Source organism: Hippopotamus amphibius, chromosome 9, assembly GCF_030028045.1.
Source record: "Hippopotamus amphibius kiboko isolate mHipAmp2 chromosome 9, mHipAmp2.hap2, whole genome shotgun sequence".
NCBI classification, from domain to species: domain Eukaryota; kingdom Metazoa; phylum Chordata; class Mammalia; order Artiodactyla; family Hippopotamidae; genus Hippopotamus; species Hippopotamus amphibius.
Genome location: NC_080194.1, coordinates 136,891,445 through 136,917,025, shown reverse-complemented (window position 1 = coordinate 136,917,025; position 25,581 = coordinate 136,891,445). Strand labels below are relative to the sequence as shown.

At 41.6% G+C, this 25,581-nt stretch overlaps 2 protein-coding genes across 7 annotated transcripts in view; one reads left to right on the top strand and one right to left on the bottom strand.

Annotated features, from left to right (window-relative positions):
- The first annotated feature begins 251 nt into the window (after positions 1 to 251).
- GDE1 (glycerophosphodiester phosphodiesterase 1) lies at positions 252 to 17,607 on the top strand. 3 transcript variants are annotated; one of them, XM_057750715.1, is made up of 7 exons: positions 258 to 658; positions 3,748 to 3,880; positions 8,764 to 8,935; positions 10,743 to 10,848; positions 13,318 to 13,410; positions 15,474 to 15,685; positions 16,978 to 17,594. In XM_057750715.1, the coding sequence occupies exons 1-7, from the start codon at positions 398 to 400 to the stop codon at positions 17,123 to 17,125; spliced, it is 1,125 nt and encodes a 374-aa protein (XP_057606698.1). In that variant the 5' UTR covers positions 258 to 397; the 3' UTR covers positions 17,126 to 17,594. The 3 variants fall into 3 exon arrangements, with proteins under 3 accessions (XP_057606696.1, XP_057606698.1, XP_057606697.1); XM_057750713.1 differs by lacking the exon at positions 3,748 to 3,880 and having other exon boundaries at positions 252 to 658; positions 8,760 to 8,935; positions 16,978 to 17,607; XM_057750714.1 differs by lacking the exon at positions 3,748 to 3,880 and having other exon boundaries at positions 529 to 658; positions 16,978 to 17,607.
- A 7,024-nt stretch (positions 17,608 to 24,631) lies between these two features.
- Positions 24,632 to 25,581, bottom strand: part of TMC5 (transmembrane channel like 5) — a 44,565-nt gene continuing 43,615 nt past the window's right edge. For all 4 annotated transcript variants that reach the window (XM_057749711.1, XM_057749713.1, XM_057749712.1 and 1 more), the window contains one exon: positions 24,632 to 24,946. In XM_057749711.1, the coding sequence (XP_057605694.1) occupies positions 24,900 to 24,946 (47 nt within the window). In that variant the 3' untranslated portion in view covers positions 24,632 to 24,899. The remainder of the gene's footprint in view (positions 24,947 to 25,581) is intronic.

Here is a 25,581-nt window from a genome sequence, read left to right as displayed (position 1 = left end):
GCAGTCTCCTTGATAGCAAAAAGGAGTCATTAAGATTCTTTTCAGTCCTACGACCGTAAGGCCGCTCTTATCTCCCTCCCCTTCTAGAGTTTGAAAGCCCGGGTCGAAGTCCGGACCGCAGAATAAGCCGATGCCCCTTTGGAACGCCCGCTGGGCGCGGCCGCCTCCGTTGCCTAGGCAGCGGCTCCGCCCCGAGCTCTGGCCATCCCAGGCCCTGATTGGCTGGACCTCTGGCTCCTTCTCCGGAAATAGCCGCCGCCGCCATTGTGCGGCGCTGGTCTACTCAAGGGGTGCCCGTCGGGGCCAGCGCTTTGGGCTCTCGTCCTAGCTTCTCGGTCTCCTGTCCGGGGAGCCCGGCGGGCCCGGGACTGCCGTCCGTGCCGGTGCGGGCGCCGGCATGTGGCTGTGGGAGGAACAGGGGGGCCTCATGGGCCCCTTCTCCTTCATGCTGCTGCTGCTGCTGCTGGTGACGCGCAGTCCCTTCAATGCCTGCCTCTTCACCGGCAGCCTCTACCTCCTGCTGCGCCTCTTCAGCTTTGAGCCCTTGCCCTTCCGCAGGGCCATGCAGGTGCTCAAGCCCCGGGACCGCGTCTCCGCCATCGCCCACCGCGGCGGCAGCCACGACGCGCCCGAGAACACGCTGGCGGCCATTCGGCAGGTGAGCCCCCCGACGCCTCCCGCCCCTGCGCCCCTCCTGGGAGCTGGGACTTCTCTCTGTCCTTCCGAAGCTTCCCAGCCTTTTCAGGAGAGCCTTACCACTTCCCCTTTGGCCCGCAAGGAATAGTGGCCCTCCATCCGTCTCAGTTCCGGAAAATCTCCCGACTCAAGTATTATAGAACACTGCAAATACTTACCTATTTGCTATGTGCCGGGCACCGAGGATAGTCACGAACCAGACAGAAGGGATCCCTGCGCTCACAGAGCTTGCATTGAAGTCGGGAGACAGGCCTTAGACAAGTGAACACAAAAATGAGGTACTTAAAGAGAGCGATGAGCGCAATGAAGAAATAGGGAAAAGTGCTCCAGGAAAAGTGAACAGTGCAAAGGTCCTGAGGTGTGGGAATGATGTTGGCATTCTCATGTAACAGAATAGACAGTATGTGGCTGGCCTTCAAGAGACCAAACAAAGGCTGGTGTGTGAATGAAGCAGGAAATGTGGCCAGGTTAAGTAGAGTCTTGGTCAGTGGTTAGCTCATGTATTCCAAATGGATCACCTTCACAGGTGCTGTCTCTACTTGTCCTCCAAATTATCCAGGTCATTGCCTTATCACCTTTCCCCCTGGTCAGACAGCACGGGTCGCGGGACTCCCGATAATTTCTGCCTCCCCTTTTCACAAGGCTCTCATGGCAGTTTCCAGACTTCATAATGACAGCTTGCATAGTAAGAGAGCTTTGCAGTTGTCTAGGCACTTTTGCATCTGTGGAAATATATCTGATCCTCTCATTTCTCTGAAACATTATTTTCACATTGAGTAGATAGGAAAACTGGCTGAAATACATCCAGCTCCTTCTCAGATTCAGCCTTCTGATTCCAAGCCCCAATGCTTTTTATCGTAGATTAGAGTATGTTCCAGAATGTAAAATTTGGACTGGCTGTCCTTTCTTTGTCCAGCTAGGGACAGACAGTATTGTGTAATGAACAAGTTACTTAAGCGCTCTTTGTCCCAGTCACAGTCATGGGTAGGATGTAGCAAGCAAGGCACCCTAGTGTACCTTTCCTCACTCTGGTCCATCCCAGCTCTGACCTTAGTTTCCTCATCTGTAAAATGGGGATAAGGTTGATTCCACCTAATAGGTTGTGATTCAGTGAAATAGTCCACATAAAGTGCTTGGCCCATGATAAGACCTCCATAAATGTAAGCACTTTAGGCCAAGAATCTAAAGATGGCTTGATTCTTTAAAATCATCTCAAAGTAAAGGTAAAAAGTTTAAGTCTGAAGAGGAAGGGGGTCGGAAAGGCATCCTTTAATTTGGTGAAGGGCACCTGACTGTTTATAAACCAAATGTATCTTTTATGCTTCTTTCCACTTAATTCTTTGTGACGGGAGACAGAGCTGCTCTTTTAGCATTCTGCTTAAAAATAAATCTAAAGATATTGAAGAATGTATGTTACCTTCTAAACTTAAACTCAGAGGTGGGATGAAGTAACATAGCTACACAGGAAACAGAATTGTCATGAAAAGAAATGATAATTACTATAGGGGAAAAGGCATGTAATTGTTATTGGCTTCCATTTCAACTTACCTTTGTGTAAGTTCCCTTAAAGTATCAATGTAACTCAGTGTTAACTGAGCACAGCAGGTACTCATAAGTATTTACCAGTGGCTGACGTGATTTGGCCAGGAACATGTCTGACTGAATATGTCATATTAAATGAGGAAGTATGTATGGGAAGTACACATACATATATTGCAAGGGAATACATGTTGTGTTGCAAGGGAATTATAGCTAAATTCCATTCATGTCTTGTATATTTAGGTTGGGCATGTCTTTAATATATGTAATTATGATAAATAACATTGTGCCAAGGTCATTTCTGGTTGTTGTTGTTTTTTTTAACTTTATTTATTTATTTGGCTGTGTTGGGTCTTCATTGTTGCACAGGGGCTTTCTGTTGCTGCGGTGAGCGGGGGCTATTTTCATTGCAGTGCGCGGGCTTCTTATTGCGGTGGCTTCTTTTGTTGCAGAGCACAGTCTCTAGTAGTTGTGGCATGTGGGCTCTGTAGTTGTGGTGAACGGGCTTAGTTGCTCCGTGGCATGTGGGATCTTCCTGGACCAGGGATCGAACCTGTGTCCCCTGCATTGGCAGGTGGATTCTTAACCACTGCGCCACCAGGAAAGTCCCCGATTCCTGGTTTTAAGAGGAAATGAGATGTAATTTAGCTTGTTCGAATATAAGGTCATTATCAATGAACTTTTTAGCTGTGATAGAATTTAGCTGCTGAGGACAGGTGATACAGACTGCAGAAGATAAGGTCGAGTCCTCCCTTTTGACTTCAAAAGAAATATGTAGTTTATTTCCTTCAGTGTTTGTTTTTTGTTCTGTTCTTCCTCCCTTTGCTTGTTTGCAGCTCATATATTCTTAAACATTCTGTTATGTAAAAAATCAGGGAAGACATTCTGACAGTGGTAGAATTTCTGGTAGATTATAGAATAGACAGAGAGGAAAAACTTGAGAGGTGAAATGAATGCATTCCAAAAGCAGAGTCACAATTATAAACAGTGACAGAAGCATGAAATTAAACCCACAGCCCACTCTCAATAGAGGGGACAGAGTGCAGCTTTAGAAGTATAATTCAGATTATATCCTGCCCATATTTAAAACCCTCCAGTGGTTTTTCTATGGCAATTAGGTAAAATCAAAATACCTTTCTATTTTGAACCTTTCTCAAAGCCCCTACTCTCTCTGTTTAAACCATCTTAGGTGTCTGTTAATGATGCTTTTGGCTTCATGTAATAGAGAATCTAACTTCAATTATTTCAGACAATAAGGGGACTATACCACATAACAAGGTGTGTGGGGGAGAGGTGACTTCCAGGATGGGTTATTCAGCTGTTCAATTTGTGATCGTGGAGGACTCATTTTCTGGTGATCTATCTGCTCAGCCACCTGCAGCGTAGGTACTAGCCCTCATGGTAGTTGCCTGCTGGCCGTTGCAGCCCCAGGATTCCCATTCTTGCATATCAGCATCCAACCTCAAGAAGACTCCACTCCCTCTCCATAAGTCTTTCCCAGAAGTCAGTCAGTCTCTCTCTCGCACTGTCTCTGACACACACATGGAGGGATTGGTTAGAGTCCACTTACAGCAGAGGAGAAAGCTGAACACTGGGGCAAGAACAGCCCTCTACCAGCAGGGAAGAAGAAAGGGAATAGATCTGGGTAGGCAATGAATACGTTATGGCTCCTTCCTACCTTGTGGCCTTTGTATTAAACTTGCCATTTCTTCTACTTAAAAAACTTTTGCCCTGGATCTTTGTATTGTTGATTCCCTTTTATCACTAAGGTTGCAGCTCAGATGTCATATTCTTAAAGGGGCCTTCCCTGATTGCCTTGTCTCATTACTCCCACCTGCCTTAACTTTCACATTACCCTCTATTTTCTTTTTCAGACATTTATCACTATCATAATACATGTAACATGTTTATAGTCTCTTTCTCCCCACTAAAACATAATATCCACGTTCCTTTTCTTTCCTGCTCCCCACTCTCCTCACTGCTTAGAACAGTGCCTGATATATAGTAGGCACTAGGTAAGTGTTTGCTGGAAGAATAATGATGTACAAACTGCCAGTAAGGCTATCAGAAAAGATACTCAACATTATCAGCCATCAGAAGAATGCAAATCAAAACCACAGTGAAATACCACTTCATACCCGCTAGGACAGCTGTAATCAAACAGACAGACATAAAGAAGTATTGGCATGATTACGGAGAATTTGGAACCTTCATACACTGATGGTGGGAAACTAGTCTGGCGGTTCCTCAAAAGGTTAAATATAGAATTACTGTCGGAACCAGCAGTTCCATTCCTGGGTATATACTCAAAAGAATTGAAAACATGCAGTGTGCAACAATTTGTACAGGAATGTTCATAGCATTATTCATAATAGCCAAAAAGTGGAAACAACAGAAATATCCATTAGCTGATGAAGGGATAAATAAAATGTGGTATATCCACACAATGGAATATTATTTAGCAAGAAAAAGGAATGAAGTTCCCATACATGTTATAACATGAATGAACCATGAAGACAGTATGCCAAGTAAAGAAGCTAGTCACAGAAGACTGCATATTATATAATTCTATTAAATGAAATGTCTAGAATAGGCAAAGCCATGGAGAAAGAAGTAGATTAGTAGTTGCCAGGGACTGGGAGGGTTGGAGAGAGAAGTGGGGACTGACTGCTATTGGGTATGGGGTTTCTTTCTGGGGTGATGAAGATGTTCAGAAATTGATTATGGTGATGGTTGCACAACTGCAAATATGTTAAAAAAAAAAAAAGCCATTGAATTGTATACTTTAAATGGTTGAATTTTATGGTATGTGAATAGTATCTCAAAGGCATATAAATATAGTGACTTTATTAAAGCAGACACTTTTTAAATAAACTTTGTCAAAGTATAATTTACATACAATAAAGGATACATTTTCAGTATACAGTTTGATGAGTTTTGATAAATATATACACCTGGGTAGCCACCAGCTCAATCCATTTCCATCACCCTAGAATGTTCCTTTGTGTTCTTTTTGGAGTTAACACCTGCTCCTGCCTCTGCCCCAAGGCAGTCATTGATCTGATTTCTATTACTGTGCTATGCTATGCTATACTATACTATTCTATTCCTAAACTACTAGTATACTTTCAAACTAGTATATTAAGTAAAATTTTAATAAAATTACAGTATTTATGTAGACTAGTTTGTGTGAACTGTGTATGTTTAGAAGAAAAATACTGCTATGAGAAATTTCTTGAAAAAATGAAAAGGTGAGTATGAAGTGTATACTAATATGTGAATTAGATTCAGGTGTTTATCTTTTTGCCTCTAACTGGAATAACAAAAGTATTGGGAAAGAAAGTTGAATGCAGTCATTAGAAGATCTGGTCTAAGAAGCTCTAATATGGTGATTCTTTTATAGAACTTTGGTTTTTGGTCTTAATAAAAGAAAAGACAAACTCTATCTTTAGTATGCTTGCTAAAAAATCAGTCTCACTGTTTTTTTTTTTTTTGTAGCCAAATAAAGATGGCCCTAATGAATAAAAGTATAATTGAACCTAATTACCAGCATCGAGGAATAAGGTTAACATTTGTATTACAGTGAGAGAGAGGCACTGTGAATACTGGAAATGTGATCTTGTTTTATGTTATAAAATATATAACCATGTTAATTTAGCAGTGCATTATTATCTTTAACTTAGAAAAGATATACCTTTTAATCTTATAAAAAGATGTAGCTTTTTTAGTCAGTGTAGATGTAAGCATTACCTCTTTTTTTTTAATTTATTTGTTTATTTAATTTATTTATTGGCTACATTGGGTCTTCATTGCTGCACACAGGATTTCTCTAGTTGTGGTGAGCGGGGGCTACTCTTGGTTGTGGTGCTCGGTCTCCTCATTGCTGTGGCTTCTCTTGTTGCGGAGCACGGGCTCTAGGTGTGTGGGCTTCAGTAGTTGCCGCACACGGGCTCAATAGTTGTGGCTCACGGGCTCTAGAGCGCAGGCTCAATAGTTGTGACACACAGGCTTAGTTGTTGCGCGGCATGTGGGATCTTCCTGGAGCAGGGATTGAACCCGTGTCCCCTGCACTGGCAGGCAGATTCTCAACCACCGTGCCACCTAGGAAGCCCAAGCATTACATCTTATATAATGACTTTTTTTGCTGAGGCATAAGTGTTTTTTAGTCATGATAGGTTATATAGGGTGCCACCTCTGAGTCAGGCACCAAGCTTGCTAATTTACATACATTGTTTCTAAATCCTCACAACAACTGTTAAGATCATTAAAGAAGTATCATCATAAAAATGATGAAATGGAGGCTAGAGTAATATTAGTAATTAGATGACATAGCCAGTTAGTGATGGAACTGGAATTTTTAAAGGGGGAAATCTTGGTCATATATGTGAATATCAAACTTTGAAGCCTAGCAAAAAATAGAGTTGTTTATCTTTATAAGTGGGGGTAAGAAAGGATTTAAATAAGATAGACAAATCTCGACCTATAAAGGACATAATTAATAAATTTGACTATTTACAATTAAAAAATGTTTAAAAAACACAATAACAATGGGTAATGTTTATTGAATGCTTACTGTGCACTAGTGCAGTGCTATATGTTGTTTACGGGTACTTAAGTCTGTATAGTGTGATAATAAAGTCATGTGGTTAAGAGTGTAGCCTCTACCGTGTTCTAGTTTCTGTAACCCAGAGCAAGTTTCTTAATCTCTCTGTTTCCTTATCTGAAAATGAGCATATTAGTAGTACTTTCTGAAAGGTTGTGAGGATCAAATGAGTTAATACATTTAAAGCAGTTAGGACTTCCCTGGTGGTGCAATGGTTAAGAATCTGCCTGCCAGCAACCTAAATAGGCATTTCTCCAAAGAAGACATACAGATGGCCAAGAGGCACATGAAAAGCAGCTCAACATCACTAATTATTAGAGAAATGCAAATCAAAACTACAGTGAGGTATCACCTCACACCAGTTAAAATGGGCATCATCAGAAAATCTACAAACAATAAATGCTGGAGAGGGTATGGAGAAAATGGAACCCTCTTGCACTGTTGGTGGAAATGTAAATTGATACAGCCACTATGGAGAACAGCATGGAGGTTCCTTGAAAAACTAAGAGTAGAATTACCATATAACCCAGCAATCCCACTCCTGGGCATATACCTAGAGAACACTATAATTCAAAAAGACACATGCACCCCAGTGTTCATTGCAGCACTGTTGACAGTAGCCAAGTCATGGAAGCAGATGTCCATCAACAGATGAATGGATAAAGAAGATGTGGTACGTATATACAATGGAATATTACTCAGCCATAGAAAGGAACGAAATTGGGACATTTGTAGAGACGTGGATGGACCTAGAGACTGTCATACAAAGTGAAGTAAGTCAGAAAGAGAAAAACAAATATATATTAACACATATATGCAGAATCTAGAAAAATGGTACAGATCAACCAGTTTGCAAGGCAGAAACAGAGACACAGATGTAGAGAATAAACATATAGACACCAAGAGGAGAAAGTTGGGGGTGGGGAATGAATTGGGAGATTGGGATTGCCATGTATGCATTGCTAATAAGAAAAAAAATATCAAGTTGTAGACTTTAAATATATGCAGTTCATTGTATGTCAATTATATCTCAATAAAAGTTCTTTAAAAAAAAAAAGAAATAAAAAAAAAAGAACTCGCCTGCCAGTGCAGGGGACACGGGTTCGATCTCCCTGGTCCAGGAAGATCCCATATGCTGCAGAGCAACTAAGCCCATGTGCCACAACTGCTGAGTCTGTGCTCTAGAGCCTTGCTCTACAACAAGAGAAGCCACTGCAATGAGAAACCCACATCCCTTAATGAAGAGTAGCCCCCACTCGCCACAATTAGAGAAAGCCCTCTCACAGCAACGAAGACCCAACACAACCAATAAATAAATAAATAAATTTATAAAAAAATAAATAAAGCAGTTAGAATAGTACCTGACAAATACAAAAGGCTCAATAAATAATAGCTATTATAGTTTTAGGGCAGCGAGAGATTGAAGGAAATATGGCAAAATGTTAACATCCGTTAAGTCTTTTTTTTTTTTTTTTTTGCTGTATGCTACTATGTGTGTTTGCAATGTATGTTTGCATCATTAAAAATTTTTTTTTAACTTTAAAGTCTTCATCATAATGAGCGTTTCATGTCTTCATTATGACAAAGAAGCCAAGGAAGCAAGCGTTGGATAGTGTGTCTCAGAGGAGCATGGCCCCTCAAACTTTACATTCGCAACCAGAGAAGACACATTCCAGAAATCTTCTCACTCTGAGAGTGAGAAAAGTGGGGAAAGTGAAGCTTTTAGAGAATCTGTAAGTGTAGACATTGAAGTAAAGTTAACATCCATGAAAAAGAGAAACGGGTTGCTGTTTGGTATAGGAAGGGAATAGAAACAGAGAAACTGTTTACTTAGCCAGCCCTGTTGGTCGTCTTGAGTGTTTAGATTGCGAAATGACATCTGTGGCCACTTGACATTAATATTGTTCGTGTTTTTGTTAAGGCAGCTAAGAATGGAGCAGCAGGCGTGGAGCTGGACCTTGAGTTTACTTCTGATGGGATTCCTGTCTTAATGCACGACAGCACAGTGGACAGGACGACTGACGGCACCGGTCAATTGTGTGATTTGACATTTGAACAAATTAGGAAGCTTAATGCTGCAGCAAATCACAGATTAAGGTAAGTGGTGTAATGTCACCTAACATATCTTTCAGCTTGTGTTGAAGACCACAGAAAGACACTAGCACCTTCTGATTACATCTTCTGCTCCGGGAGAGTTGTTCTGTTGTGTTTTGTTTTCAACTGTGTACAGGTTTCCCAAGTAATGAACAGGTGCCAGGAACGACAGAAATATGGCACGAATGGTTTTCAGCTTTTCCCACTGAGGCCAAATTTGGCTTCAGAATTATTCTCAAGACAGTACTCTAACATGACAGTTACTTTGTACTGTCATATAAACGTGTGTGTGTGTGTGTATCAGAACTCATCCTATAAGATGTTCCGAAAGAAAAGGGTTCTATGATCAGATAAGATCCAAACACTACACTTTAGACGTTCCCCTTGAGGATAAACGGTTCAGGTCAGTCAGTTCGTGCCTTTTGTTTAGTGTTTCTCAGCTGTATGTGACCACAGAGCCCATGCCCTTCCCACCATTAACAACTATGAACACCTTGGAATTGGTATCTGGATTAAGTAATATACTTTGAAATGTGGTTATTTTGATCTTAACCTCTCCTATCTTCTTTGTAATACTGAAAAATGCGTTCTTATTGTAATTCATGTCGTATCAATTCTCTGGTCAATTTATTTGACCTGGTGATTAAGTTATAGTCCTCCCTAAAAGATGATTCAGACTTTATTTTCCTAGGAACTGGAAGACATTAAAAATCAGCCAAAGATAGTCATATGTTAGAAAGAATATCGATAACACTTGAAAGGTCTGAGTCCAGGCTGCTGGAGTTGCTCTCTATTGTTACAGATATTTCATTGCTCTGCTGTAGGCAAGATTTTAATATTACAGTGACATTGTAGCTCATAAGATGTCAAGTTCAAAGTCAGCACTTGAAGCAAAAAATGTTTAGGGTTAGCATCACCCTTAAAATACTTTAAGAAGGCATGATATCAGTGCCAATATACCACCTGAATGCCTTTAACCGAACCCGTCTTTGTTGCATAGTTGAAAGGTTGCCTTTTCTTTGCTTGAATACCAAACAGCTGGCTTGTGTTCAGAGACTGTGTTGAAGGGAAAGTAGGAAAAATGTCTCCAGAATTACCCTCAGTGTGGTAGAATGCTCATCCTAAAGAGGGGAGCGTGGAAGCTGAGACTGGCCAGAGGAAGAGCAAATCCATGTCTCTGATTCCCAGGGAATAGTCACTGAATAGAATGGCTGGCAGAATTCCCTCCGCTGTTTATCTTTTTTGAAACCGAGATCTTACAGCTGAAATAATACAGTTGAATTAGCATAAGTTAAGTCATGTAGAGTGAAGTTTCGTTGTGTGAGAAAAGCTGATTTCTTATGTGTCAGGCACTTAACTTTCCTTTTCTTTTTCAGAAACCTATGTATTAGAAAATTATTTTAATCAGTTACACTTAAATGCACAACAATACAGTTAACAGGTGTGTATTTTGCTAGGAATCTCTCCTGCATAAGGTTCTATTAGGGAAATTGCAGTCTTAAAATTTGTCACTGAGTTCTCCAGAGAAGGCATATACTCTGCCCTTTAGTGAGTAGCCTTACTAATTATATTATAAATCCAGTGATTGCCTAAAAAGTAAATGATTTTTGTTGTTGCTGTTCTTAGCCAAGAATATCTTTAATTTGGTTTTAGAACATATTATCCTTGGACATTGGTATGATTAGAGAAAGAAAGTTGGGGAAAACACTCTTTTCCTTTGTTTGGGAGACATTTGTCAAATGTCTGTTTCACTAAACTTTTATCTTTTCCTTTTTCCTGCAACGTACTATTCCTTTTCCCTCTCTTGTAGGAATGATTTCCCTGATGAAAAGATCCCTACCCTGAGAGAAGCCGTTGCAGAGTGCCTAAACCATAACCTCACAATCTTCTTTGATGTCAAGGGCCATGCAAATATGGTACAGTTTCTACCATAGACACTGCACTTTTGAAAAGCTTTATTTAATCGCTAGCCTGTTCCAAAATTAACTATATATTTTATTATTTATATTTTCTTCTTGAATTATTTTTACAAATTACATTTGCTTAATGGAAGTTTACAGTGCAGAAGTCTACGTCTTCAAGGAAACAGTGAATTATGGAACCTTTTTAACCTTTTAACCTTTGGTGGAACCATGTAACAGTTCCCAGTATTCGACAACTAGAAGAGTCAGGTTTCTCTTATTTGCATAAAACATTCACAAAAGATATTAAATAAACAGTAAAGAGGCACTTCTTGAACAGACCACTCGAGTAACCTCATAAAAAGGGCTTTAGGGGTTGGACGCAAGACCACTTGCATCTGGTTGATAAGTCTTAGACAACAATGGACTGAATTTAAAGAAAACTCCTATATTTAAAGCTTCTGATAGCTAAGAGGATATTTATCTTGTACAAAGATTTATCCCTTTTGTATCATTTCTATCCCTTATGTATAGTTTTGTTATTCTATGACTTGAGTAGTTATACTTTTATTTATTATAATTTCTTAAAATATGTTTTACAGTCAAAATTTGCTTAAATTTTAGAACATATACTTTTACTCATAAAAACACATTATTGCAATGGAAATCAATGGGAAAACGTGGTTCAGATTACATTTGTTCTCTTATAAGCAGCTTTTCAAGTACAAATACATTTTTCTGCATTTGTACAACTTGGATATTTTGCCCCAGCAATAATTATAATCAGTAATGGCTGTCTACTGATGGAGGGTTCTGATGATAGCAACTTTTTTTTTAATTAATCCAAGGATATTGTTGAAACCAGTTGTTAAAACCTGAAATATGAGCCTCTAACTTAAGTACAATAAACTTCCATTTTTGAAGAAAGAGGAGAGTGATATTCTGGCTAGTTTATTCTTCTGGTAAACTGACAGTTCTATATGTCTGGGTTTTTTAGTCTGTCTATATCAGAATCACCAGGAATACATATTAAAAATACAGATTCTTAGACCATACCACCCAGCGGTTAAATATAGAAAATGGCTAGGGTTGCGGGGTCACGGAACATGTATTTTTAATGAGCACCTCGGGTTTCATGGATGATAACAGCCCACGTTTGGGAACCCTGATAGGCCCTGCATTTCACCCATGGTGTTCTGATCTTCTTCCTGCTCATTTTCTTAGAATAAAGAGGGGTGAGGGAGGAGGCAGACTTTTTTTTTTTTTATCCAGCTATTTGAGCTTTCTGATTGGGTGCTCACAGATGGTTTGGGCAGCACTGGGTAGAACATGGTGATCTAATTCAGCAAAATGAGAGAGTAAAGGAACAAGTGTTGGCAGCAAATTAGAAACAGTAGAGTACCGGAGCCAAGATCACGGGCTTTGGAGATTGTGATTAAACTCTGTCACTTACTACAGTGTAACCTTAACCTTGATAAGCTTCTGTTTCCTTGTGGGCAAAATGGGAGCAATATAAGAAATGACCACGTAGGGTTGTTGTGAGAATGAGATGAATGTAGATGAAGCATCACACACAGTGCACGTTAGTTCACAGCAAGGAAACGACTTCGGCTCTATAGCTCACACTCCATCATATTACGGAAGGGGAAGCACGACATGAATAATTTCTGTGTCCTTTTTTATTTTTTGGAATGCGTTTAGTAGCTTATATTTGGTTATAGGATATGTGTGACTTACCAGTTAGGGCTATTTCAAGAATTAGGACGTAGCAACATTACGTTCCACCTGACATCTGGTCACCTCTGTTGTTAGGTGCTGCTGTTGCTCAGTGGCCACATCTGTTAATTCACTAGAGATTACAAGTTATCAGTATTTTAATTCTGTGATTTCTTCTTCATTTAGTAGCTGGACTACCACAAAAAAGAACTTGTGCCCATCTTGGGGAGAGCTGGGAGACTTGCGGCCCTTCCCAGTTTCTCGCTTGTCCCATTGCTTCTCCCTTCATGTTGGTGGAGGCTGACATTTCCTCTCAGGCACCTGGACTGAGAAGATCTACCATTTCTAGTTCCCAGACTGGTTGACTCCTGCTTCAGCTAGGAGAGGCAGAGGGTGATAGAGTTGTAGGTATAGAAGGACCTTGCCTAGTGGCTAAACTAAAATATAAGGAAAAGATTTTAAAATTTTGCTTCCAGCCTGCACTGGCCTGTAGTCTGCCATACTTTCCCAAATAATGACAGAAGGAGGTGAGCCTCTCGACAAAATAGTAAAGCAGCAGTACCCCAGCTTCTTTCTTACTGCTGATGTGAGTTTAAAATGCATCCTAATGGGTAAGCAACCTACCAACACACCTTTGAACATCCCCATAGATTAGTAAACTTCCAATGTATTTAATAGAGTTGTACTTAATATATAGTAGTTACTGTAGTTACTGGCTGGGACTACATTTTAATAGATTTTAAATACATGAATCTCTCTGTTTTACAGGCTACTGACGCTCTAAAGAAAGCATATATGGAGTTTCCTCAACTGTACAATAATAGTATCGTCTGCTCTTTCTTGCCAGAAGTTATCTATAAGGTAAAACTCTGGGTTTTTGTTGTATAATAATTATCTTCGTTGGCAGTGGGCTAAATAAGCATAAGATAGATGCCCGTTAAACTGAACTGACCCAGTTAAGAGACTCCTCTTTTAAATTAACAGAAATTCAGGAAGGGGAAGGTACTCGTACCCCATTTTAAAATACCGTGATTCCTTTTTAGCTCCTTCTTTCATGTTGTTTATAGCCTCATTCAGATTACTTTGGTAAACATTCTCAGAATAGAAAGAATTATCTATTTCTACATCTCACTAAGTAACAGCAAGATATACTTTTTAAAAAAATAAGTGTTACTTATAGAGAACTTAATATATGCATAATTTGAAATATGCAAATATGTAGATAGTACAGTATGTCCTCCTTTAACCATAATCCAGCTTGTTTCATCCATGTCCCCATCTATCCCCAGGGTTATTTTGAAGCAGATTTCAGACATCATATCATTTCATCCATAAAAGTGCACTAAGTATCTTTAAAAAGTGATTCCTTTTTTTAAACATAACCATAATATTGTTATCCCATCTAAAACCATTAATAAGAAGTCCTTAAGATCATCAAATATCCAATGGATAAATTTTCATTTGTTTCAGAAATATCATAAATAGTTTTTTGTTTTGTTTTGTTTTACAAATTGTTCATTTGAATCAGGATCCAAATAAAAGCTTCATGTTATAGTCTTAAATCTTAAAACCTGCACATTTTGTCCTCCCTTGTGATGTATTTATTGAAGAAACCAGGTAGTTTTGTAGAGTTTATATACCCAAGTCTGGATTTTGCTAATTATGCCACAATCCAATCTTCTCTCTATATTTCCTATAAATTGGTAGTGAGAGCTAAGGCTTGATCAGATAAGGTTCAGTTATTCTTGGCAAGATAATTTCACAGGCGAGGGTCTTTTTCCATCATGTGTCTGGTTGACTCATTGTGTTGTCAGCAGCTGCTGGTGTTGCCAATGGTCAGCTCTGGCAATTTACTAGGGATTTTACTTTTATTTTTTATTTTTTTTGAAAATATTTATTTATTTGGCTGCACCACGTCTTAGTTATGGCATGTGGGATCTTCATTGTGGCATGCTGGATCTTTTAGTTGTGGCCTGTGGGATCTAGTTCTCTGACCAGGAACTGAACCTGGGTCCCCTCCAGGAGTGTGGAGTCTTAGCCACTGGACCACCAGGGAAGTCCCTACTAGAGGTTTTAAAATGTCAATATTTTAAGTCTATCATTTCTTCTTCATGTATTAGCTATGCGTGTTTAACTACCCAGTAGGCAAATAAATGCTTAATCTTGCCCTTTATTTACCAGTTTGTGAAACAATGAGTTTGTTCTTCAACTGTGACCAACACAGCATATATTTAAAATTTTGCAGTAAGGGTATAGCCCACTGGGATATAAACTATCATTGAGATGAATAGTTTCATGGGGCTTTCAGACATTTGGATCAGTGTTTCCTGAACTTCCTTGACCAGAGGCCTTCACAGTGTATGAGACGTTTCCCAGAGTAGCACACAGCACAGACTAAGAGAATTCCATCCATGTCCCCCGTTTGTCTGTTGCGCTGGCCTCATCCTTGCCCCCACGTCTCTCCTCTCTCTTCTCACTTCCTTCTAACCCCATTTCACCATCCCCACAACTTTTTTTCAGCCATTTTCTCTAAAAAGGATCAAAAGCTAACCAGCCCATCTTGAAATGATCATGGTTCCATCCTCATTGCGTTCTAATTATCTCTGGCCATAATTTAAATCAATATCCAATTGAAAGTTACTCTTTGTGACATTATTAAAATTTGACCCTGAGATTATAATGTTCTCATTTTAAAGATGATTGTGGAGGAAGTGTTCTTATTTATACTATACATTAAATGCGTTACATCCAACACATTATTTTCTCAAAGGGCTTATGATGGAGTACTTATTTAGTAGACATGGGAGGCAGCGTACCATCTATGACTTTGTACAGAGTGAGTACACTGGCTAACCCTAAAGATCAAAGGAGAGGTGTTGGACTTAAGATATGATAATTGCTTTATTTTCCAAAATTCCTTTCAGATGAGACAAGCAGATCAGAATGTAGTAACAGCTTTAATTCACAGACCTTGGAGCCTTAGCCATACAGGAGATGGGAAACCACGCTTCGATATATTCTGGAAACACTGCGTGTTTGTGGTAATGGACATTTTGCTCGATTGGAGTATGCATAATATCTTGTGGTACCTGTGTGGAATTTCAGCTTTCCTCATACAGAAGGATTTTGTATCCCCGTAAGTTGAAAGATTTTTTATCTTCTCCTGACCCATTTCCTGAATGTTCTTCCTGGAAAGGGAGGATTAGTAGCAGACACCCGGATTGCTTCCCACCCACAAATCCCACTGTGCCTTTATTAAGCTGAAATGCCACTAGCTTCTTAGGTGGGAAGAGTTCAGGCATATTTCACTGTTTCCAAAACAAGTTGATCAAATATTCTTGGTTTTTAGTGCATTTTAAAGAAAAAATAAACATGCCAAACTATGACAACAGACAGAGAGACAGAGAGATTGTATTTCCTTGTGATTGACCCCTTTTAAAAACCAACATAGAGTCCAGAGCAGAACCACAGTGAGGCCGTCTTGTGGGCCCCTGCCTCATCTGTCCCAGTTTTCCTCCTGCTCCCCCGTGTATTGCAAGCTCTGTTCCATTGCTTCCAGGAAACTTCCCAGTCCCTAACCTGCTAGCAATCTCTGAGTCTTTATTTTGGCAGTTTTATAGCTATGTACTTCAGGTAGTTATCGTTGTATGTTTCATATTATTACTGGCATGTGTGCATTCAGTTCAGTGAATGTTTGGTGTATGCCTACAGTATTGCAAGGTATTATATTGAGAAGCAGAAGAGGCTGTGGTAAAGAAAGCAAGCCGTGGTCTGCCCTCATGGAGCTTATAGTCACATGGAAGAGATAGATGCTAATCAAATAGAAATCCAATAAATATAAAAGTACAGCTGAGATAAATGCTGTGTAAGAGAAAACGGTGCACATGCACTGTTTAATTTTTCCCAGTCAAGGGAATCAAGGAAGATATCCCCAGGAAGTAACCACTGAGCTAAGATCTGATGGGTGAGTAGGCATTGAGGGGGGCGGGGGCGGAGATCCAAATCAGAGGGGGAAACACATGCACAAATGTTGTGGCAGGAAGGAGCCTGGTCCTTTCAAGGAATTGCAAGAGAAGTCAGTACACACACAGAAAAGAACACAGCACAGAAAAGAAAGGGAGAGTGTGGCGTAAGATGAGGCCCAAGAGACAGTGGGGCTAGGCCAAGAACAGCCTCCAGTCGGGGTTGGGGCCCTGGGGAGAGGGGAGTGGGTGGTCTTCTGCGAGTGGCCAGTGTTTAAAGTTGCAGCAGTGAGGAGGAGGCGCTCGTGCTGGGTTTGGAACACCCTCTGGCTGCGGTGCAGAGGCCGGTTAAGAGGCTCTTTCTGGGTATTATTAGTCCTCAGCAAGCACCATGCTTAGTGACCATTATAGATTCCGGGGACAGTTGGCGTTATTTTGACAAGGCTGGTGTTTCCTCTTTCTCCAGGGACTACTTGAAGAAGTGGTCAGCTAAAGGCATACAGGTTGTTGCTTGGACTGTTAATACTTTTGATGAAAAGAGTTACTACGAATCCCATCTTGGTTCCAGCTATATCACCGACAGCATGTTGGAAGACTGCACACCTCATTTCTAGACTCTGCCCCCAGGGCGGAAACACGGGTACGGAAACTGCCTGCTGGACTCACGCAGGGAGATCAATACACCCAAGCCCTTGGGGGAGCAGGTGGCTCACACAAGCAATAGTCAGTAACTGGGTTTTTACCTGAACCAGAGCAAAACCCAGTGTTGCCACCATGCTCCGTGGAATGCCTGAGTTCACAACCAAGGCTCTTGTAAGTCTGGGTGTGCAAAAAGGCACCACACTCCTGCCCAGACCTAGCTGAGGCACACACCGAAACCCAGGGAAGATAAGCACAGATTGAATTGTGCAGTTTTGGGGTGCAGATGCAAATGCATGGGAAATGCATGATCACTCAGAGCGGACGTTTTAAAACTTGACACTCTTACACACTTTACTTATTTAAAATATTTGTATCTAGCAATGTTATCAATGTGCTGTAGACATCAAACTTGTGACTATACTAATAAAATCATTAAAAGGAGCACTAAGGGAAAGCCTTGTACCGAGCATCATATCCTAGGACATAACGAATCTGAGGGAGCTGCTGTTTGCAGTCTGGCCGGGGCCCTGGAGAGAGCTTGGAGGGAAGCAACGGAAATGGGAGGGAATGCTTGATAGCAGTCTGAGCGATTGTGTATGGTTTCTAGAAATAAGAGCTACAAACCACTAGGGGCAGAGTTGTATGCTTTCAAGCTACCCTTCAACAGAGGATCCCAGACGGAACTGGAGGAAACTTCAGGAACGTCTAGGCTTAGCCTCATTTTACAGACAAGAAAACTAAAATCTGTAGAAGGGGAGGGTCTTCCCAGAAATGACAGCTGGTGACATAGAACCTGATCTCATGATAAAATTTCTTGGTTACTATTTACTAGGAATTTTAGTGGTTTAATATGCATTATTTTAATTAGTCCTCACAAAAATCTTACAGAGATACTCATCTCTTTTTACTGATAAGGAAACCGAGGCACTGCAAAGTTAAAGTCGCTTACCTGAGGTCTCAAATTCCTTGGTGTAATTGGTATTCAAATCTAGGTCAATCCAGAGAACCACTCACCCTGTCTGCCTTTATAATGTAGAGCCCTGGATCCCCAGCTCTGCTCTTTCCCACCTGAGCCTCCAGGGTTATACTGTGAACTTAAATGGCAATATTTAAAATGAAGTTGAGTCTTTAAAAACCTGCAAAGCTCTCTCTCCTCTAGGGGCTCCGCCCCCACCACCAGTCAGCCCCATCGGGCCTTGATCACAGGCCCACAGCTTAGTCGTGACTTCCCTCCTGAATCCTAGGCCACAAGCCCACACAGCTAGATGGTGGTGAGACGCAGACTGATTTTTGCTCTAGTTGGTGTTGGCAGGAGGACAGTAAATGAGGCTTGGGATGTTTACAAATGAATTTCCTTGAATTTTAAAAATAACAGCAGAACAAAGATTCAGTGAATGGAACAGACACGAAACTGCGTGACTTCCATGCCGCATTATGACTAAAGTGACAAGAGGAAGATAAAGGGACCGAAGAAAACATCTGTGGCCTGAATTCCCCCTTTGGCTTACCTGCAAGAGACTACACAGCAACCGACAGGGAAGAAATTCTCCCGGGGGCAGTACAGGGTTCACAGCATCCCTCTTGTGGTGTGAAGACCTTTTGAGAGCCAGAAGTTCTCTCTCTCTTGACCTTTGTCCCAAATCCATATTGCACTTGACTCGGCCAGGCCCAGTCAAGGATTGAGATTCTATGCTAAGGTGGTCGTGGGCTTTAAATAATTGAGAATTCAGATGAAGAAGGAAGGTGTTCATTATTTACTCCGAAGGCTTAGTAAAGGGGTTAACGGGATTTGGCGTCAGAGAAAGTTAAACCTGAATTCCTGATCACTAGCTATATGACCTTAGGCAAGTCGTATATCCAGTGTCTTAATTCATCTCTAAAATAGGCAGTATTAATACAACGCCAGGGTAGTTGTGATTAACAGAGTGGATGTAAAATGCTTGTTAATAACTAGGATTTATTGACTGCCTACCGTGTCCTAGACAGTGTTTCAAATGCTTTCTACGTGTTTACTCTGCTACAATACCATGAGGTTGCACCATGATAATCCCATTTTACAATGAAGAAAACCAAAGTCCAGGGAAGCTAAGTAACTTGCCTGAAGCCACACAATCATAACAGGATAAGGATTTGGGCCCAGATGATATACTTCCAGAGCCCACACTCTAAACCCAGGCTCATCATCCTGCCTGGCCCTTAGCGAGGGCCAGGCCATGAGAAACATTCCCAGCACCCCTCGCAGTGCCTGGCACGGTAGACAGTAGACGTTGTGGGATAGCCAAGCAAACACTTCCCTGAGGAAACTGGGTCTAGACCTAGGGTGGGGTAAAGATTTGGGAGTGTGATGACTCAGTAGCATCAATGATGAGCCATCCAAGGACAGCATCGTTTGCAAGAAAGCAGGGATAAAAATCACATCCTCCGCTGTTCATTGAGCTCCCCCTGTGTTCTCAGGATGCTGGAGACAGTTACGTGGAACGGCTACCTGAAGAGGCTTGAGAAACCCACTGCTTGCTTCATTAAATGATACTCACTTTCTTATTTGGAGATGAGTGTCTGCAATCTTGACAAGAATTTCCCTGAGACATAAATACTCTTCGTTAGACAAGAGTTTCTAAGTGACACCATTTCCTAAAGTGGGAAGGCTGGCTTTGCCAGGACAGCCAGCCACGGCTTTGAAGACAAGGAAGGGTGGGAGCTGATGGAGTGTTCCAGACACCCACGCAAACCTTTAGCATGGAGTGATGGGGCAACGTTATTTGACTGATCAAAAATACTGAAGATTAATGACACTATGTGTTCTTTTATCAAACTTTAAATTATGCTCAAAATTCAACAGCAGAACCCAAGGGTTAAGAAGAAGGTATGCTTGTGTTCTAAACCATTATGTAACGCATGTAAAACACTTGGGGTGCGTGGCGCCTTGCAAGGACTTAGTAGTGCACTGTTGTGACAGTACTGATTATAAAAATAATAAAATCACACACACACCCCCCAAAAAGGATGAATATCAGGGGCAGAGGGTTCTCAAAGAACGCTGTCCTTTGAGACTGAAAAGGGTTCCCGGACCCCATTCCAAGGTGTTACGTGTGTGGAGGCTCCCTCACATCAAGAGCAAGCAATTCTCAGTCGCAGGCAGGATCCTCCAGAATTCAGCTCAGTTCTGACGTCATTTACCCAGAGACAGAATCAGATTCCACAGGTAAAGGGCTCAGTCCCAAAAGACCACCCTCCTGTTCGGATGCGAGTCACAAGCCAGGGTGTTACCCACACGTGTGACTGACTCGCTGTAAATCAGACATTCTCACAGTCCCCTCCTTGGGTTTGATTAATTTGCTAGAATGGCTCACGGAGCTCAGGGAAGCCCATTTCCTCCCTAGATCACCGATGTATTATTATGAAGATATTAAAGGATACAAGTCAACAGCCGGACGGAGAGAGACGTCGGGCGAGGCCCTACGCAAAGGAGCCTCTGTCCTCCCGGAGCTTGGGGCCAGGCATGGGGGCACACAGGAGTGATTTGTTTCCCCCACGAGGAAGCTCTCCAAAAAGAAGGGCAAAATCTCCTTTTGGGTTTTTAAGACAACTTCATTGCATAGTTATGTTTGACTAAATCTTTGGCCAATGGCGATTGATTCAATTTCAAGCCCCTTTCCCCTTCCCAGAAGTCAAGGGGGTGGGAGTGAAAATCCCAACCCTCTAGTCACATAGTTGGCCCCCAACCTTAGGTGCTTCGCAGGTGCTTTTGTCACCTCATTCACAGAGCAAAGAGACACTTTTATCACTCAATGCTTAGGAAATTGCAAGGATTTGGGGAGCTTTGAGCAAGGAACTATAGGCGAAGGCCAAATATATATGAGGCCTGTATTTTGGTTATAAATCACAGTATCACAGAGACAGTCACTCAACATCAGCATAAGGGGGGACTTGCTAGAAATGCAGATTCTTAGAACCCGTTCCAGAGATAATGTGTCTGAAACTCTGGGTTGGGCTCAGGATCTGTATTTTAACAAGCCCTCCAGTTGGTTCTGATCTTTGCCCATGTCTGAGAACCTCTGGATCAAAGAAAACCCAGTCCTCAATTTTGCCACTCACTAGCTATGAGACCTCAGACAAGTCACTTAACCTGTGTGTGCCTAAGCTTCCGCCTGTCAAACGGAGATCATAATACTTGCATCAGTTGTCTTACAGCAATAATGTCATGAGATTCAAATGAGGGGAAAAAAGTGAATGTGTTTTGAAAAATGTGTTAACAGTATATACTGTTGTTATGAAGATAAAATTTAAAAAAATATGGAGGAGCCCTAAAGTCATACTACTCAGGGTGTGGTCCTCAGACCCATGGCACCAAATAGAAATGCAGACTCTTGGGCTTCATCTCTGAACTCACAAACTAGAATATCAGAGTCTTTTTTTTTTTTTTTGGCCATGCAGTGTGGCAGGCAGGATCTTAGTTCCTCAACCAGGGATAGAACACAGGATCCTGGCAGTGAGGGCGCTGAGTCCTAACCACTGGACCGCCAGGGAATTCCCTAGAATCTGTTTTATAATGAGAGCCTCAGGTGATGGAAGTGGGGAAAGCACTGTGTGGATTGCAACAGCACACAGGTGTAAGGCGTTAACTTTTTCTCAGGCAGGCGCACTCGTGAGCAAAGTAGGGGCCCCTCTGCTCCATACCCGAGCTCCTCCCAGTGGTCTGTCTCACCACTGATCGGATGCATAAATGCTATGAAAAAGTTTCCACTGTGAGAATTTAGGGAGGTACCATTAAGTGCTACCTTACTGAGAGACAGTGTCTATTAATGAGCTTCATTCTTACCACCTGTCCTCAATTCAAAGATTATAAAAACGTCAGTCATATGATGTTTTTATAATCATTTTATAAGTGGATTTCACACAAAATCATCTCATTGCCCCATAAAAAAGGAATCGGGCCATTCACTGAGGCCATTTGAAGCATCAGACCCTGCAGAAATTCAGGAGAGGCTGTCCTTTTTTAATACTTAAAACTACAGGATTATCCAGCTTTCAGGTGACTCTTGGAAGGCATATGTTACTTTTATCATTTTGAGCTAATTAAGACAAGCTTTGGAAGAGGAGGATGGACAATGTCCCCAGAAGTTTTCGATGCAATATTCTGAGCTCACTATTTGCATGTTTAATAAGTGCCACAGGTGACTTTCATGGTCAAGCAAGTTCAGAAAGAGCTACTCTAGATTCCAGCTCGGTTGTTCTCAGTCCTGGCTTCTCACCGAAACCATCTGGAAAGCTTTAAGGGAAAAGTGTGGAGCCTGATTTAGTTGGTCAAGCACGGGGCCTGGGTCTGGCGGTTCCAACGACTCCTGGTGTGATCCTGGGTGCAGCCAGCATGGAGAGCCTTGCTGCCTGATGAGAGGCCCTGGTGGGACTGCGGGTGAGTTTCCCGTATTATGGGCTGAACTGTGTTGACCCAAAATTCATATAGTGAAGTTCTAACCTCCGGTACCTCAGAATGTAACCATATTTGGAGGTAAGTCCTTTAAAGATGTGAGGTAGGTAAAATGAAGCCATTAGGTTGGGTCCTAATCCAATCTAACTGGTGTCCTTATAAGAAGAGGAAATCTGAACACAAAGATACACTAGGATGTGTGCGAACAGAGGAAAGACCACGTGAGGACACAGCAAGAAGGCCATGTACAGGCCAAACAGAGAGGCCTCAGAGTGAAACCAAACTGTGGACACCTTGACCTTTGACTTCCAGCCTTTGGATCTGTGAAAACATGAATTCGTGTTGTTTAAGCCTGCGGTCTGTGCTACAGGTGATGGCAGCCCTAGCAAAGTAATGTATTCCTTATATCTCAAGATACACACATCCAAACGTGTGTGTGAGACCTGCAGACTAGCTCTTTCTACTGTGTTTTCACCTCCAGGAGAAGCAGGGGCTGCCCTGAAGTGGAGATGGGAGCTGAATGGAGAAGCAGTCCGGATGTAAGCCCTGAGCATATGGGAAGTGAGCAAAAATGATGCTTCCAGGGGGAGTTCACATGTCAATGTAGAAGCCAAAGAAGCACAAACAGCATTAGGATAACACAGAGGGGGAAAATTCCTTCAAATATCAATTCCACAGACCGCCTTCACTGACCCCACGGGGACAAGTGAACTCTCCCATAGCCCCTTGGGCTTCTCCTTCATGGCACCTGCTATAATTAATTTCAGTTTAATTATTAAGTTCCTGCCTAAAGGATCTGGTAGACAGTACCTGAGGACAGAGACTGTGTGTCTTTACTTGGGCACTATCTTATTCACCACCACTTGGCACATCTTTGCTGAATGAATGAATGAACGAACAAACACTTCCAGCAACCACTCGCAAGGATGGTACCCAAAGAACTTAATTCAGCTGATGACTAAATTAATGAACAAATAAGTCAATGAAGAAGTGAACCAATGACTGAGCACTGACTGGATGTTTGTATTTCAAATTCATCTTAAATGTTTTCTAAATTCAGTTCCAATTAGATTTCATGACAATGATTACTCAAGAGGAGATTTCCCCTCCTCAGTAATTTGGTAATTGTACTCTTCTGCTGGGCCCTTCAGTTCACATGCTTTGTGAATCATTTAGCAAATCTGCAAAAAAAATGCTTTATACATGTATGTAAGCACATGTACACACACATACACAGGTATACATACACATACATATTCAATATATATATTACACACATCACCACTGATTTCATGTTTGGTTCAACATAAGACTCTGATGATCATGGTATAAAACCTCACAAGGGTAGAGTCCCAGTCCACACACCCCTACCCCAGTCCAATCCAAAGACTAGTACTCGGTATGCACTAAAGTTCATAGACAAGACCTCTAGTTGTCTCTCACCTTTGGGTAACATGGGGATGTTTTTAGTTCAAAGTCATGAACAAATGCAGGTTCCACAGTTCAGAAGCTTCACATCCCTGATCGAGGGTCACACTTTTATTCAGACTGGACCATTTGTCTTAGCACCAGTCTCCAAACCTTTGCCAGGCCTGGGAATTTGGGGAGGGGAGATTTCTAAGTGTCAATTAATTCATATACATATCTCTTAAAAATAAACTACAGGGGCTTCCCTGATGGTGCAGTGGTTAAGAATCCAACTGCCAAAGCAGGGGACATAGGTTTCATCCCCGATCGGGGAAGATCCCACATGCCTCAGAGCAACTAAGCCCATGCGCCACAACTACCGTGCCTGTGCTCTAGAGCCTGAAAGCCACAACTACTGAGCCCTCATACTGCAACTACTGAAGCCCGCACGCCTAGAGTCTGCGTACCACAACGAAGAATGGCCCCTGCTCGCCATGACTAGAGAAAGCCTGCAGCAACGAGGACCCAACACAGCCAATAAATAAATAAATAAATAAATAAATAAATAAATAACAACAAAAAGAAAATTATAGGCTTATTTCACTTATTTTATAAATAAATAAACTACAACTCTTTCCAGGTTTTTGTGAACTAGTTCAAATATTACAACATTCTTTATTGGAAAATCTCAAATATTTTTTTCTGGAAAAATCAGCATTTCTGCTGTAAAACAACCAGTAGCAAAGGCCCAATTTTACTTCAGTATTTACATTGTCGTCAGTTTCCACTCCTGGCTAAAGGCTTGAATTTCCCATCTGGGAAGCTCCTAAAGGCCCAGGTGTCATGGAGGAAGCCGTTCCATCTTTATCTTCTTTCCTTATTTGGTTGGTGTCTGGGTACCACAATAATTATCAGGCCTTTGGATTATCTTCTTGAACTGGTCGCCTAAACCGCAGGTCTGGGTTTGATACAGGAGAAGAGAAGTTAGCACAGAGGCACACTGTCCCAGATCTCCAAGGGAAAGGCCGAATTGGCTTTCAAGATCCCACAGCTTCTCAGGCCTTCCTTGCCTCCTCCTTTTTAAGTTTCTTCAATTCTCCCCCTTAAACTCCCATCATCAGATGCTGTTAGTAAATGCTATTCCAAAAAGATGAATGGGTTTATTTGCTTGTTTTTTTTTCCTCCCCAACATTCATTCCCTTTCTGGCATTAGCCACAGATTTTCTTCAGAAAGCCACCCTCCTCCACTCTCTCAGTCCTGCGGTCTGTCTGTTTGTACCACCTGTATCTAGAGATGAGGCCTGTGACTCAGATTTGGCCAATGAAATCATCAGTCTCTTGGCCACAGCGATTGGTTCATGGATGGGCACACCACCCAATCAGATCCAATGAAACACAATGAGAATTCTGGGTCTCTTTCACACTAGACGTGAATCTGAGAAGATACAAGAAGCTAATAAAGTTGTCATAATTATCAGGAGATAATCTGAGAAAAGAGATAACATGGAAAAGAACTGAACAGAAACAAACCACGTTCTGGTGACACACTGTGAGCCCTTGCTTCTGGCCACACCTAAAGCAAGCATTATTCTT

Excerpts from the sequence above, each read along its gene's own strand:
- GDE1 (XM_057750715.1), top strand. The coding sequence starts at position 398 with ATGTGGCTGTGGGAGGAACAGGGGGGCCTCATGGGCCCCTTCTCCTTC. Across the intron at positions 659-3,747 it reads CGCTGGCGGCCATTCGGCAG|TCTCTCTCTCGCACTGTCTC; the intron begins GTGAGCCCCCCG and ends GAAGTCAGTCAG. Across the intron at positions 8,936-10,742 it reads GCAGCAAATCACAGATTAAG|GAATGATTTCCCTGATGAAA; the intron begins GTAAGTGGTGTA and ends CCTCTCTTGTAG.